The sequence below is a fragment of the Panthera onca genome, chromosome B3 (assembly GCF_046562875.1).
Source record: "Panthera onca isolate mPanOnc1 chromosome B3, mPanOnc1 haplotype 2, whole genome shotgun sequence".
NCBI lineage: Eukaryota > Metazoa > Chordata > Mammalia > Carnivora > Felidae > Panthera > Panthera onca.
Window position 1 is genome coordinate 33726475 of NC_138344.1, and position 15021 is coordinate 33741495.

Sequence of the window (15021 nt, forward strand, 5' to 3'; positions counted from 1 at the left end):
TTGACAATAGGTGAATGAATAAACAATTTCAGTCAGGCATTTTAGGTGATATTTTAGTCAACATGTAGTCAATAAAAACACTTAGTATGGTGCTAATATAGTGCATGGCAGCTAGTGGGTTTACTTGTAAGTTCAGGCATTCAGCAAGTACCAAGGCTTATTGTCCTAGTGCGGTATTCCTTCTTTGGTTAGAGACTGGCAAGAGCAATTCAGGTAATTCAAAAAGGAGCCCAGGTATTGGTGAAAAGGAGAAATCCCATTCTGAGAATGAGGCTTACCAGTGTCAAAGTTAGACTAACTCCAAATGTGATTTGATAGGAAATCTCCCATTTGAACCCAAGCTTCTTAACCATCCTCTTGTTACATATAGTTTGAACAGGTTCTAAGAATGGAGGTTTGGTAGTAAGTAGGAAGAAGTTATCTTCAAAGTTTGAGGAGCTATAGAAGTACTGACAGGACCTACCATAGTATCATGCCTGTATTTAGTTCTTAGAAATTATTTTTAAGATGATTTCCTGTAATTGGTTAAAATTGGTAATAATAATTGCAACCTTAAGGCTTTTGTTGAGATAGAATTCAAAGATAGGAACAGTAACTGGTTTAATTAAAATATAAACTCTTTAGTTAAGATTTTAATTTAATTCTTCTCCTCACAGTGGTTCAGTTCAATGATAACTTTAGATTTATTTATTTTTTTTAACTATTAATGTTTATTTATTTTGAGAGAGAGAGAGAGATGGAGAGGGTACAGAGAAAGAGGGAGAGAGCCTTTTAAGCAGGTTCCATACTCAAGCTGGAACCTGAGGCGGGGCTTGATCCCATGAACCATGAGATCATGACTTGTGCTGAAATCAAGAGTTGTACGCTTAACTGTCTGCGCCACCCAGGCACCCCTATATTTATTTCTTTGGAGGAAATGTTTCTGAAATAATGATTTAGTTTTATTTTTTTAATTATTTTTTTGTAGTTACCTCAGGCAGCAATGAATATTTTCAGTCGTCTGTTTACTAAATTCTATTTGGGATATATACTTGTGAAATTATTGAAAGGTGAACAAGCTCCAGTAGATTAATTGTAGAGCATATTTTTGTTGCATATTTTGGAGCACATTAGAACAATCATCATTATCAAAAACTGTTCAGTTTTTAGCAGGTTTGTGTGTTTTGAATATGTTTTAACATCTGTTAAAACAATATAAAGAATGGGTTTTTAACACACATATCAGTTTCTCAATTATGTGAATATGAGAAACATTGTAGACTAGATATTGAGCTATCCGTAGTTATTTTGTGTTAATAAAACTAATTTTTTAAATTAAAAGTCATATGTACAATTAAGGATATTTGGGAAATTACAGAGATGGCTGATTAAAATACCGTGAATTCAGTCATTTTCTTCAGGATGTTTATCAAACATAAGCAAGATTTGTGTGTTTTGTGTGATTGTGCATATGTGTGTAGATCTGTGTACGATCATTATTATTACTAGGTTTTAGTGCCAGTATTAAGCCAGCTCCTTAAAATGAATTGTGTAGTTTTTTATCCTTTCAAAATGTTTTCTGCACTTAAAAGAAGAATAATTAGCCAAGAATAATATGTTCCTTAAAAATTTGAGAGATATCAACCCTGTATTTGTGATCAACAATATTTGTGTCCTTCCTGTTTGTTTTTCATTAATTTTTTAGGATGTGTTTTTCTAGGAAATCATATGTTGATTAAATGTTTAAAATTTTATTTTGCATTCTTTGTAAGTATTCTGTTAATGTTTAAAAACATTTTCTCTATTGTGTTAGGTTTCTGTTTGTATTTCTTTTTATAATTTTTTTTTAAGTTTATTAACACTGAGAGACAGAGATAGCATGAGTGGGGGAGGGGCAGAGAAAGAGGGAGAAAAATAATTCCAAACAGGCTCCATGCTGCCAGTGCAGAGCCTGATGTGGGGCTTGAACTCATGAAACTGCAAGATCATGACCTGAGCTGAAACCAATAGTGAAATGCTTAACTGACTGAGCCACCCAGGCGCCCCTCTGTATTTCTTAATGTTTTTTTGATTTGGTAAAAGTTGTCTTTCATTTCTTATTTTGAAATAATTGGCCTTTAGATTTATTACTTCTGCCATTTTACTTATTATGTATTAATTTCTGTTTTAATATATCTTCTTCATTTTTCTCTGTTAAATTATGAATGGTTTTCTATACACAATATAATAAATACCTGTGTACTCACAACCGTACCCATGTAATAAAATACTGCATATAATTGTAGCTCACTTTGTACTCTGCCACACCATAAGTAAACACTATTATGAATTTGGTGTTTATAATTCTCAGTTTTGTTTTTATATTTTCAGAATAGATGGATGTTTACATAAAGAATATATAGTTTTTAGGGCACCTGGGTGGCTCAGTCAGTTAAGCGTCTGACTTGGGCTCAGGTCATAATCTCACGGTTCGTGGGTTTGAACCCTGCGTCAGGCTGTCTGCTGTTAGCTCAGAGCCCGGTGCTGCTTCGGAATCTGTGTCTCCCTCTCTCTCTCTGCCCCTCCCCCACTAACGCTCTTTCAAAAATAAATAAACATAATAAAAATTAAAAAAAGAATAGTTTTGTTCTACATATTTTTGTCCTTTATATATATATAAATGTTTTAATGTATCATTCTAAAACTTGACTTTCTCATTCTATATCCTGTTTTTGAGAGTTTTCAATACTGATTTAAATATTCTAAATGATTCTTTTTAGTTGCTTTATAAAATTTCATTATATGAGTAAAACATCTTTTTTAGTGGAGATTGAGATTTGTAATTTTTCATTTATAGATTGTATTATGATAGATATTTTTGTACATGTCTCCTTGTTAACATGTGTGGGAATTATTCTAGAGTATAGTCCAAGGAGTATAATTTTTGGGTTATGGTATACTCACATATATAGTTTACTGATACTGACAGATTATTTCTATAGTGGTTGTACCAGTTTATACAAGTGTATGGAACTGACTTTTGCTCCACATTGTTGCCAGCTTATGTTTGTTTGTTCTTTTAAAAAAATTTCTTGAGTCTACTGCCTAGATCATTTATTTAATAATACTCACTTTTAGTAATAACTGCTTAACCTTACCAAACAACAGTGGTTTTTATCACATACGTTTTTTTTCTTAGTTTTATTAGTTTTGTCATATTTGCGTAATCTGGCATCGTTTAATTTTTGTTTTTCAAAATATTGTAAATATAGCTAAAAGCTTGAGGTCTTTTATTTAAACTTTGGTAATTTATTTGTAGTTTTTCTGCATTTTGTAAAGATAATGGTCCTCAAATTTTTTCCAATTTGTTTTGAATTTGAAGATTGAGCAGTGGATGCTCCAAAAGAAGGTATATTTCCTTTATGGTATCATCGCATTAAAAAAAAAAAAACGATTGATCTATCATGACTTGCTGGTGGTAGGGTAATGCTTCACTCTATTGTTTTGTAACTCAGTTTCTCTTTATAATCAAATCTTTTTTGCTTGATATACTTTATATCATACTGTCTACATAAAATTTTGTGAGTGTTTTATCTTTTTTATGTATGGATGCTTTTATAAAACGCCCTTGTTTTGCCATTTCATGATCTCAGTGTGGCAAAAATCAGCAGTCTGATAATACCAAGTATAGTCAAGGTTTGAAGAAATAGGAATGCTCACTGCTGATGAGAGAACAAATTGGTGAAAACCACATGCAATAGTTTGGCAATATCCTTTAAAGATGAAAATGTGTATGCTACAACCTAGTAATTCCCCTTTTAGGCTTGTACTTCAGAGAAACTCTTGAACTCATATGCAAGAGTATTCACTTCAGTTTACTTCCTAATAGTGCAAAATGGTGGATATTGTAAACTCCTACACGTAGGATAATGGGTTAAACACTGTAGTAATTTATATACTGGGAATCTGTACAGCAGTTAAAATGAATAAGCTTGATGTAAATTATTAACATAGATTCAAAAACTTATGGGCAGTATGATGCCATAGATTTAAGAGTTAAATAAACTTGGCAGTATAATGTATTTACGAATACATCTAATATATGTAACGTCAACTGAACTGAATGATACTGAACTTAAATGATGACATGTCAAATTCATGATCATATTTGCTTCTAGAAAGAATGAGAACAAAGGAAGCATTAACTTTCTTTTAAAGTTTAAATGTGCAAATAAATATCAAACCTCTGAAACATAAATAAGTACTCACTGTAATGCTTTTCGAATTCAAGAGGTGTTCTCACTTTTTAGTCCTTGCTTGCAAGTTGTGGCATTATTGTTGACCATCTTAAAATGTTCTTTTGCACTATTCTGTATTTTCCATATTCTGCACAAAGAAACATGTTTTTCCATTATGGTCAGAAAGAAAACTTTAAAAAGACACATCTGTCTTACGCCCCTTCTCTTTTTGGAGGTGGGCACTGGGAAGTGGGGTGAGTGGAAAATTTAACTTTTACCATGGCCAATATTTAAATTGCCCAATGTATTGTCTTTGTTTTTTCGATTGTGTATTTGCTAATCTCATTAAGCATTTTTTTTCTTTATTTGGCTTTTCAATAAATACATTGTCATAAATCTTATACATTGAATTTACTTTTCTGTTGTATAGGTTAAAGAAGAGATGCTATTTGAAGCATTAGTTACAAGGAAGACTGTGACAGTGGGAGAAAAACTTATTTTGCCATACAAGCTGGCAGAGGTATGAAAAGATTTTCTTCTCCTTTTTTTTCTATTTTTTCTTTTCTTTTTTTTTTTTAATTTGAGAGAGAGTGTGAGTGGGGGAGAGGGAAAGAGAGAGAGAGAGAGACAGACAGACAGACAGACTGGGAATCTTAAATGGGCTCCATGTTCAGTGCAGAGCTGTCCTTATGATCCTGGGATTATGATCTGAGCCAAAATCAAGAGTTAGAAGCTCAACCAACTGAGCCATCCAGGTGCCCTTGAATAGATTTTCTTGAGATCAGAGTACTCTGAACAGTTTTAGAAGTTTGAGTTTGTACTTTGTTTTAACAGAATGAAAATAACAAAAAAGAGTATTGATTGAAGTATCTTCTGAGCCCTTGAAATTTGGTTGTGAATTTTCCCTTAACTTGAAAACTTACTTGAATGTGATTTTAAGCAGTAGGCTTATATTTTTCTCCAGAGATCTTAATTTGTTCACCATTCTTAAGTTTTATATTATTAATATAGGGTGAACTAGATAGAGTTACAAATGAGCAGTATTTGATCCAGTTGATTATTTCTTCTTCAAGTAGTTTCTTACCTTCTAGTACATCATACTTTTCTGGTTCACTTTTTCATTGTTGGCCACTCATTTGTAATTCTTTTTGTTTGCTGTTTCTTTTCCACCTGACTTCTAAAAGATGTAGTGCTCCCTACACAGTCCTTGTCTTTTATTCTCTATATTCCTTATCTAGGTTCTCTCACCTAGTCCCATGGCTTTAAGTATCATCTGTATACTGAGTATTGCTGTCTTTGCCATTATAATTATAATAATATACTATTCAGGTGTGTATGAGTGGGAAAATTATTGAAAAGCCTACTATTTTATAGTACAATTTAATGAAAATGATGAGAAATGAAACTATGACAGTTATTATAAAAATAGGACAGGAATGTGAGATTAGAAGACACAGAGGTGGGGAAATAGTGATAGAACTATTTCTATCTAGAGAATGCTTTTTAGGCTGACATTGATCTATTTATACCATCTTTTTGGGTCCTTCTAAATGTACCTTCAAGTCTGTATTTCTTCATTATGTCATGTATCTTATGTCATAGTCTCCCAACTTTTAGAGCTCTTTTCTTTTTCTTTTTTTTAATTTTTTTTAATGTTTATTTACTTTTGAGAGAGAGAGAGAGAAAGCAGGGGAAGGGCAGAGAGAGAGGGAGACACAGAATCTGAAACAGGCCCCAGGCTCCGAGCTGTCAACACAGAGCCTGACACGGGGCTTGAATTTGCGGACTGTGAGATGCGGACCTGAGGTGAAGTTGGATGCTTAACCGACTGAGCCACCCAGGTGCCCCCAAAAGCCAGACCTTTTACAGGGTTTTGCCCTTTTTTTTTGCATAAAGGTTTAGTACTTTTATATTTTGTTTTACAACTTTTTTCAATATAAAATATTTCCTTATGTTTATTTACATTTTTAACTTAAAATTGAACTTTCTCAGATAATTTTTATAGCTCCTGACTTATTTTTGTTTGCATTTGTTTAGTGTATTTATTTATTTAGTAAATATTTGAAAACTGTATTTGTGTCCAGAAATGTATTAGGCATTAAAGGTAAAATTAAGGAGCAGTTCTTAAGAATTTGTGTATTTTAAGGGGCAGCTGGGTGGCTCAGTCAGTTGAGCATCCGACTTCGGCTCAAGTCATGATCTCACGGTTTGTGAGTTTGAGCCCCACGTGGGGCTCTGTGCTGACAGCTCAGAGCCTGGAGCCTGCTTCGAGTTCTGTGTCTCCCTCTCTCTCTGCCCCTCCCCGCCCCTGCTTACACTCTGCTTTCTCTCTCTCTCAAAAATAAATAAACATTAAAAAAAAAAAAAAAGAATTTTTGTATTTTAAGAGCAATGGAAAGTTCTTAAAATGTTATCAGCAAAAAAGGTGTCTTTGATTATTTTTTTAAAGGATCAGCCTCACAACAGTTTAAAGAATTAGAGGAGAGTGTATTGGTTTTCTATAATTTTGTAACAATCTTAGCAACTTAATGCAACACAGATTTATTTTCTGACAGTTTCCATGGATTGGCAGTCTGGGCACAGGTTTGTTTTGTCCTCTGCTCATGGTTTCACCAGGCTGAAGTCAGGATGTCTGAAAAGGCTGTGATCTCATCTGTGACTCAGCATCCTAGTTCACAGGTTGTTGACAGGATTCAGTTCCTTGCAGTTATAGGATTGAGAGCCCTAATTTCTTGTTGACTGTCAGGAGCCATGCTCATCAGAGTCTACTTGTGGTCCTGTATACAGTATAGCAGTTTGCTACTTCAGAGGCCAGCAAGGGAATCTCAGATGGAAAGGCTCAGTCTCTTTTAGGAGATTTCGCTGGATACTTTCTTTGATTAATAAAAAAAATCAGCTGATTTTGGGCCATAATTATGTCTTTTAAATCCTTTTGTCATGTAACGAGATAGTTACTGGAGTGAAATTCATCATATTTACAGTCCTGCCCATGCCTAACAGGAGAGGGTTATTCAGAACGTGTACACAAGGGGATGGGAATCTTGAGGACCATTTTAGAATTCTAACACAGAGGACAAGAGTGAATGTGGAAAGATGAGTTGAGGAGAAAGAGGTTTATTGCTTTGTCTAAAATGGTGATATATTGATAGGGAGAAATGGATATTTAAAAAGAAAGAAATTTAGATGGTAAAATCAACAGCATCTGGTAGTGATTTGCTTAATGGGAAGCAAGGAGAAAGAAGGAGATGTTAAGGATAAATCCTAATTTTCTCGTTCACACAACTGTAAGAGTATTGGTACCATTCACTGAGATAGGAAACACTCAATGAGATCTTGTTTGGGTTGGAAAATGTTAATTGGCATATGGGTTTATTGAGATTAAGCTGTGAAAGGACCACATTTCAGAGAAAAAGGGCTAAAAGTATAATATTGGGAGTTATGGGGTAAATAAGTATTATGTTGGTATAATTTGGTATATCTGGATTCTGTCTGACTGTTACTTTATAAAAATAGTGGCTGTTTAATGTAAACCATAAGTGAGTTGTAGTTTTTAATTTAATATGAAGGTCTGTCTTCTCACTAAAAAATTCAACCCATTTGTATATTTTATGCTAATATGTTTTCTTATTCTGTGTTTTTGTGATTTATGCTTGTGTATGTAGTTTTAAATCTTTTGGGGTGCCTGGGTGGCTCAGTCGGTTATCTCGCAGTTTGTAAGTTTCAGTCCCACATTGGGCTCTCTGCTGTCAGCTACAGAGCCCACTTTGGATCTTCTGTGCACCCTCCCCCCCCCCCCCCCCCGCCCTTCCTTCACTTGTGCTCTCTCTCAAAAATAAATAAACATTAAAAAAAAATAAAACTTTTTACTTTTGCTAAGCTAGATCAGATTGTCTTCATTTTGCACCCTGGGAAAAATTGAATGATTATTCTCTCTGTATATTCTATTTGATTTTTTTGAATTTTAAAGATAACTTGCCTAAGTATAGAATTCTAGGGTCACAGTCCTTTTTCTTTCAGAACTTATAAATGTTTTCCAAGTATTTTCAAGTTTCTGGTGTTAAAGGTAGAGAATTTGATAGCCATCTTTTCTTTGCAGGTAATGGTTTAGGTAGTTATTTTTTGGTCTAGAAACTTGAAACTTGTTTTTTTATTCACCAAAACTGAGAAATTAATTCATCATTTCATGTGGTAGATTGTAGTATTATCTACATTTTACAAATGCATAAGCTGTAGCTTAAGAGTTTCAAGTATCTTGGTCAAGGTTACACAGCTAGAATAAGTAGAGAAACTGGGATTGGATGATAGCCTAGCTTTTAATCATTATTCTCTATTTCCTCTAAAGGTTAGGACAGATATATAAATATGTACCTGATTCAGCTTCAAAATAAGTCCCTAGATAGCAAATATATGTTATTAGGACTTATATTCTTCTAACTACTAGGACTCAATTCTCTATAATATGTGTCCTTCCTTTTTAGCCTGTAGTGCTTTCTAAATGTTGAATTTTTTTTTTAACTAATAGATGTTATTTTTTTACAGCAATTTTGGACTTACAGAAAAATTGAGCAGATAGTACAGAGAGTTTCCATAAACTGGGGAAAGTTTGAAGTGAGGGGAAATATAAATTGTATTACTCCATAATGAAACCATTACTCTGGTGATGGAGAAACCCTAAAGGTTAAAATGGATGACAAGTTGAAGACGACTAGGAATATCATTGTTTTGATTATGTTTTAAGAGTCTGACTCCGACTAGGATTCCACAGATAATTATAACTGATGCCTGTTTTCCAACAGATTTATTCCTCTGCTTGGAATAGTCTTCCCCACTTCAGCTGGCAAAGTTCATTTGTTTGTAAACTTCCTATAATACCTTCTTTACTAGATAAAATGTATACCCCAATTTTCAGTAAAACTGTTTAGAACTGACCTATATTTTGTTTCTTGTACCTTTTAGTCTACTTTACCTGAGTTGGACTAGGTAAATGAGTATATGTATATGGAAAACTTCAATTATAGGCTATTTATGTTGACAGAAAATTAAATTTCTTATTCAGGATAAGAATTCTTGGATATTTCTTGATTGATCGAGAGAAAAACACACTTTGTTATAGTATCTTAGATTATTGCCATTTTCATTTGTTCTCCAACCCTTTTTCTTTTTTTTCAGGCTGTGACAGTGAGGAACTCCATGGCTAAGTCTTTATATAGTGCCCTATTTGACTGGATAGTTTTTCGGATTAATCATGCACTTCTGAATAGTAAAGATTTGGAGCAAAATACGAAGGTAGACATACACTACATTATTATATATTTTTCTTGGAAACCTATTTTAATAAAATAATTAAAAGATGAAATTTAAAAACACAGAATTATGTAGAGTAATAAGTAAGAATCTGTGTTTATATGTATTCCCTGCTCTTTCCTCTTTATGTCTGTTTTTATAGACATATAAACCCTGTTCAAGGAAACTACTGTTCTGTTGTCTTTCCAGACCTTTTTCTTATGTACATTTCTACGGATATAGACTATACAGAGTTGCTTTTCAACATAAAAATAGAATTATGCTATCTGTATTGTATCTAACTTGTATTTTTTTTTACCTGGTATGTCTTGAAATATATCTGGACCTTATTATTTTTAATAACTTTGTAATATTATATAGTATGTATACCTGTATACCATAAATTTCCCCATAAAAATGTTGCTTTTTTTTATTGTTAGAAATGATGGTGTAACAAATATTCTTTGTGCACATTTCTCTAGGATAAAATCCTTAAAGTAAATTGCTGGATTAAAGAATATACATTTTCAATTTTTGGTAGCTACTGCTAAATTGCTTTTCAAAAAAGACTACACTCCACTGGTAGTGTATGAAACTGCCTGTTTCCCTACACCTTTACTCATATTGGATATTATCAGTCATTTCATCTATGCATCTGATTAGGAGGAGTATCCCATTTTATTGTCTGTTTTTTCAATGATAGATTAAAATTGAGCATCTTCTCATGTTTTTTCATTATTTCATTATATATTTAGCCTTTTTGTTACTCCTTTTTTGGAGTCATTGTGGATATTGCAGAGACTTATAGTTTGATATATATTACAAATATTTTCTCTTAACTTTTATGTTATGTTTATGTTATATATCTGGGCCTGTATTTTTTTTTTTTTTTTTTTTCTTTTTAGAGAGCGAGTGGCCAGGAGGTAGGGAGAGGGAGAAGGAGAGAAGGGGAGGGAGAGAATCTTAAGCAGGCTCCACACCCAGGGTAGGAGTTCAACGCTGGACTCAGTCTCACAACCCTGAGATCATGACATGAACCAAAATCAAGAGTCGGATGCACAACTGACTGAACCACTTACGTGCCCCTGGCCCATATGTTTTAAGTTTTTGTGCAGTTAATTCTGTCATTCTTTTCCCTTATTTTCCAGAGTTGTATTTATTTTTCTTACATAAGAATGCATCTTTCACCCCAAGATTATAAAAATATTTATTCTCATACTTTTAGAATTTAATTTTTTATATTCAGGTTATTTATCTGGTTGAAATTTATTTATTTATGTATTTTTTAAGATTTCATTTTTAAGTAATCTCTACACCCAATGTGGGCTCAACCTCAACCCTGAGATTAAGAATCACCTGCTCCACCAACTGAGCCAGCCAGGTGCCCTTGGAATTTATTTTTTAATATGGCAGATTTTAGATATTCAAATTATTTTAAATCCATTTTTATTTCTCAGCAACTTTATGGAATAGTCTGCATATTCAGGGTAATTAAAAATATCATCTTTATTACTTAATTCTCCTGTCTTAAATGTGTAATTGCTTTTATATTAACTTTTTATGATTTGAGTAAGCCCACAGCCATAAAATTAATTGTAATAGTAATCTAATTTACCAAATTGACATATTTTTAAAGTTCATTACTTTCACTGTTTTTCATAAGGGCTTAGAATTAGAATCAAAGAAAATACTTTTTTTTAAGAGAGAGAGAGAGCATGAGTAAGGGAGAGGGGCAGAGGGGAAGACAGAGAATCTTAAGCAGGCTCCATGCTCAGCGCTGAGCCTGGTAAAGGGCTCGATCCCATGACCCTAGGATCATGACCTGAGCCAAAATCAAGAGTTGGACGCTCAGCTGACTGAGCCACTCAGTTACCCCAAAGGAAATATTCTTAATGGAGACTTAAATAAATCTCTCACTATTTATCACTCATGACATTAGTTTGCCCAGTGTCTGTCTTAGCAGCGGTGGAGAAAAGTTGTTTTTATTTAACCAAAATTGTCTTGCAACTCTATTTTAAGAATGAGGTGAGGTGGTGAGAAAAATGTTGGTTTGGGGGCATTAGAGCTGAATCCCTATTATCCACAGTAAGAAGTTAGAATATAATTTGTAGAAATAAAATATCAAGACATAGATGAATGAGCACTTGTATACTGTACTGTACTATTTTATACCAAATAGCTAAAAGATTTGAGTGTGTGGATTTTAGGGAGCAGAAGTTGACATTGAAGAAGGGATTGCTATTTTTTGTTACAACCTTTTAGAACTTTTTAATATCATGAACCTTGTATAATTTTTTTGATGAAAACTAAAATTTGAAAAAACCATATTCTGATACCCAGTTTCATTTTTAGTTTGCACAAGGCTGATTAAACATACTTCTTAGTTTGGTTTGTGAAGCAGAATTCTGTTAGGCTTTAGAAGTCAAAATAGAACTTGCATGGTGTTCTTTGCATAAACATGAATAATCATGAGCAACCTAGCTTTAGGTTATTTTTTATTTCCCCATTGGTGGTTCTTTCTATTTCCTTGTCTCTTGGAGTTTATGAATTTCTGAGATTGAGGTAACAGGTCACTAACCCTGCTTCAAGCATTTCTGTAAAGTAATCAATGTATTACATGTGTTAAAATTTTGTATGTATTTTTATAATTGGGATAAAAAAAAAATGAAGATAAAGAGAACTAAGATGCCCTTTATTTTTGGACTATTTTGGTTGAACATTGGCCCCCCAGAATTTCCTCTCCACTGCTCTAGAAGAACTTTGAACATTTTGTTACTTATTTTGTGGATATTATTCATGAAATAAATTTGAGCATATTTTTTTTCCTGTTTTATAGACTTTGTCCATTGGTGTTCTTGATATTTTTGGGTTTGAAGATTATGAAAATAATAGCTTTGAACAGTTCTGTATTAATTTTGCTAATGAACGTTTACAACACTACTTCAATCAGCATATCTTTAAGTTGGAGCAAGTGAGTACCTAAATGCATGTATGCTTGTCTTAACCACTTAACCTTCACTCACGTGTATACACATAACATTTTTGAGTCATAGTTACAGGCATTTTAAGTCTTGTACTTTCATGCAGATATTACAGTCTTCACATAAGTGTCAGCAAATTAATACTCAGAACATAGTTTTTGAGCCATGTGATACAGGGTTTCCTATTTTTTTTTATAAACCTCAAGTAGATTCAATAATATGTGCTTGCTTAAGTATACCTTTCAATATAAAGATGCTTGGGTTTGGTTTGGTTTGGGTTTCTCTTGATTTTTAATTGTTGCCATGTGCTTGGCCAATTTGTGTAATGCTAAATATGCTTGTTTGATTGCTTTGGTCTCTTAGTTTCAACGCAGTTGCTTGCTTTGGTCTCTTATTTCTTTATCTGTGGGGTGGAGGAGCTTATTAATAGAATCTTGAATCAATTTAGAGTATGGATACAGAGAAATGGGATAGTTACAGAGACCAAAATAGGTAACTAGATATTTCTTGTGAAACACTCAAATTGATTTAGAGTTAAAGTGCGATCCATCAGTTTCCCTGGGAATACTTAGAATAAATACAGGGTCAGAGAAAACGTGGGCTCTTTCTCCAAGCCAGATTTCAAGTTAGTAACGAGTTGAGTTGTGGCCAACAATTTCAGTTTGTATAGGAAGATACAAGCAGAAGCAGGGTTCACTTTGAAATGCTGAAGAAATGAAATGGACAAGAGGATGACAACACGTCTACAAAACAGAAAAAAAGAATCTTTCTGTCATTGAGGCTTTTTACACTGGGTCCTAGCTTTAAGCACATTTACCTTCTTAAAGGGTTAGGACAGTTGCACAAGCAGCACTAGTCCTGGCCATCTTGATGGTGCTTAAAATGTTTAGCATATTCAATCTTTTAGCTAGACTCTCTGATGGAGCTGTTAAAAGATAGTACAGTATTATTTGTTACAATGTTAGCTAACATTTATGTAGTACTTACTATTTATCAGGCAGATACTATTTTTATTCTAGTTGTGTAGGTGATACCTAAGCCTAGTATTCAAACCTTAACACTCTGGCTCTATTAATTCTTGCTTTTAAAAAGCTGAGCTGGGATTGATCTACTAGACTCAGTCTAGTGTTCTTTTAACTAGATCATGCTAAATTAGTTTTTAATTGGATATATGTATTGGAGGGGTAGAGAAATGTGTTTTGTTGACTATGTGCTGTATTTTACAAAGCAAAGCATCAGTTGCTCTCTGGATCATTGAACAGAAGAGTAAGTAAATTGCTTTTGAAGAAAAAAGGTATTCTCTTACAATTATTGAAATTATTCTTACCTTTTCTAGAAGTGTAGGTTAGACATGGAGGAGCCACAAGAAATACTTTGACTAGAAACATGTATAAAAACATGCCTCGCAGTTCATGGAAAATGTTTTTGGGACTACTTGGCTGGGGGTGATCTTTATGTATTTGCTACTCTGAATATCATAGTTTTGGGCAATGTGGTGGAATTATGGATCAGAAGATTTAGATTCAAAGATACAGCTTTTTCCTTTCAATTTTTAATATTCCCTTTTGTGATTTAGTGTAATGGGTATACTTTTGCTATAATTTATAGAAAGTTTGGAGACCTTACACCTCTTTGCCATCTCATCTATTTTATTCTTCCTTTCTCTCCCTTCTGAGGTTTTTCCACTTAAAATGGATCTGCTGGGCCATAAGAGATTTAAGGCAGTTTAAATATTGAGTGTTTTATTCATTTGTGTATCATTGGTACCTAGAATGAGATGGGTACACAGTGACTGTTTGTTAAATTCAATTGAATACAACATCAGTTAAGTAGATAAAATTTGTTGAAAATGAGGATAGAAGTAAAAAGCTATCAAATATGCTTAGGGAGTAAACATCTGTACTGAAGTAAATTTTGTCTAAAAATTGTGTATGGACACATAGAATGGGAGACAGGTATAATAACTGCCCTGTAGGATGGGAAGTGTGAAAATCAGATAGAAGGTTAAAGTAGTGATATAAAGGATGAAGTTGATTAGAACTTCATGAAAGTCTACAAACATTTCCCAGGGGTGATTTGGGAATATAGTTTTGAATAGAAGATTGAGTTTACCAGATTGTCAATGGGGAAAAGATATTTTAAACAAAGGTAACAATATCTTTAAAACTGTGAGGCATAAAACAGCATGGCACTTTAGAGGAACTGAAAATAGTTCAGTGTAAGCTAAAATACAGGATATAAGGATAGAGACAGGGAGGAAGATTAGTTTATGAAATAAAGGGTCATATAGTTGTGAGCTTTATATGTCATGCAGAGAAGATTGGAATTTTTCTTTTGGAAAATTAGGAGGTATTTGAAGTATATTTAGCAGAGGATTTGAACTGTGTAAGATAGACTGGTGGAAGTGAAATGGAGGGAAGGACGTAATCCTTGAGTTAAAGTAGTGTGAGTGTGATTGAGTTCTGAATCAAGTTATATGTAAAGATAATATGGAGTAGGAGACCAGAAAAAGTTTCTGTGATTTGAAAATATACTTACAGTTGTCATTTATAATACTGTTC

General features: G+C 33.3%; 1 protein-coding gene across 11 annotated transcripts in view; it reads left to right on the forward strand.

Annotated features, from left to right (window-relative positions):
• MYO9A (myosin IXA) overlaps window positions 1-15021 on the forward strand; it is a 282129-nt gene that overhangs the window by 85371 nt on the left and 181737 nt on the right. For all 11 annotated transcript variants that reach the window (XM_078448833.2, XM_078448830.2, XM_078448837.2 and 8 more), the window contains 3 exons: window positions 4627-4716; window positions 9366-9482; window positions 12316-12450. In XM_078448833.2, coding sequence (XP_078304959.2) covers window positions 4627-4716; window positions 9366-9482; window positions 12316-12450 — 342 coding nt within the window. The remainder of the gene's footprint in view (window positions 1-4626; window positions 4717-9365; window positions 9483-12315; window positions 12451-15021) is intronic.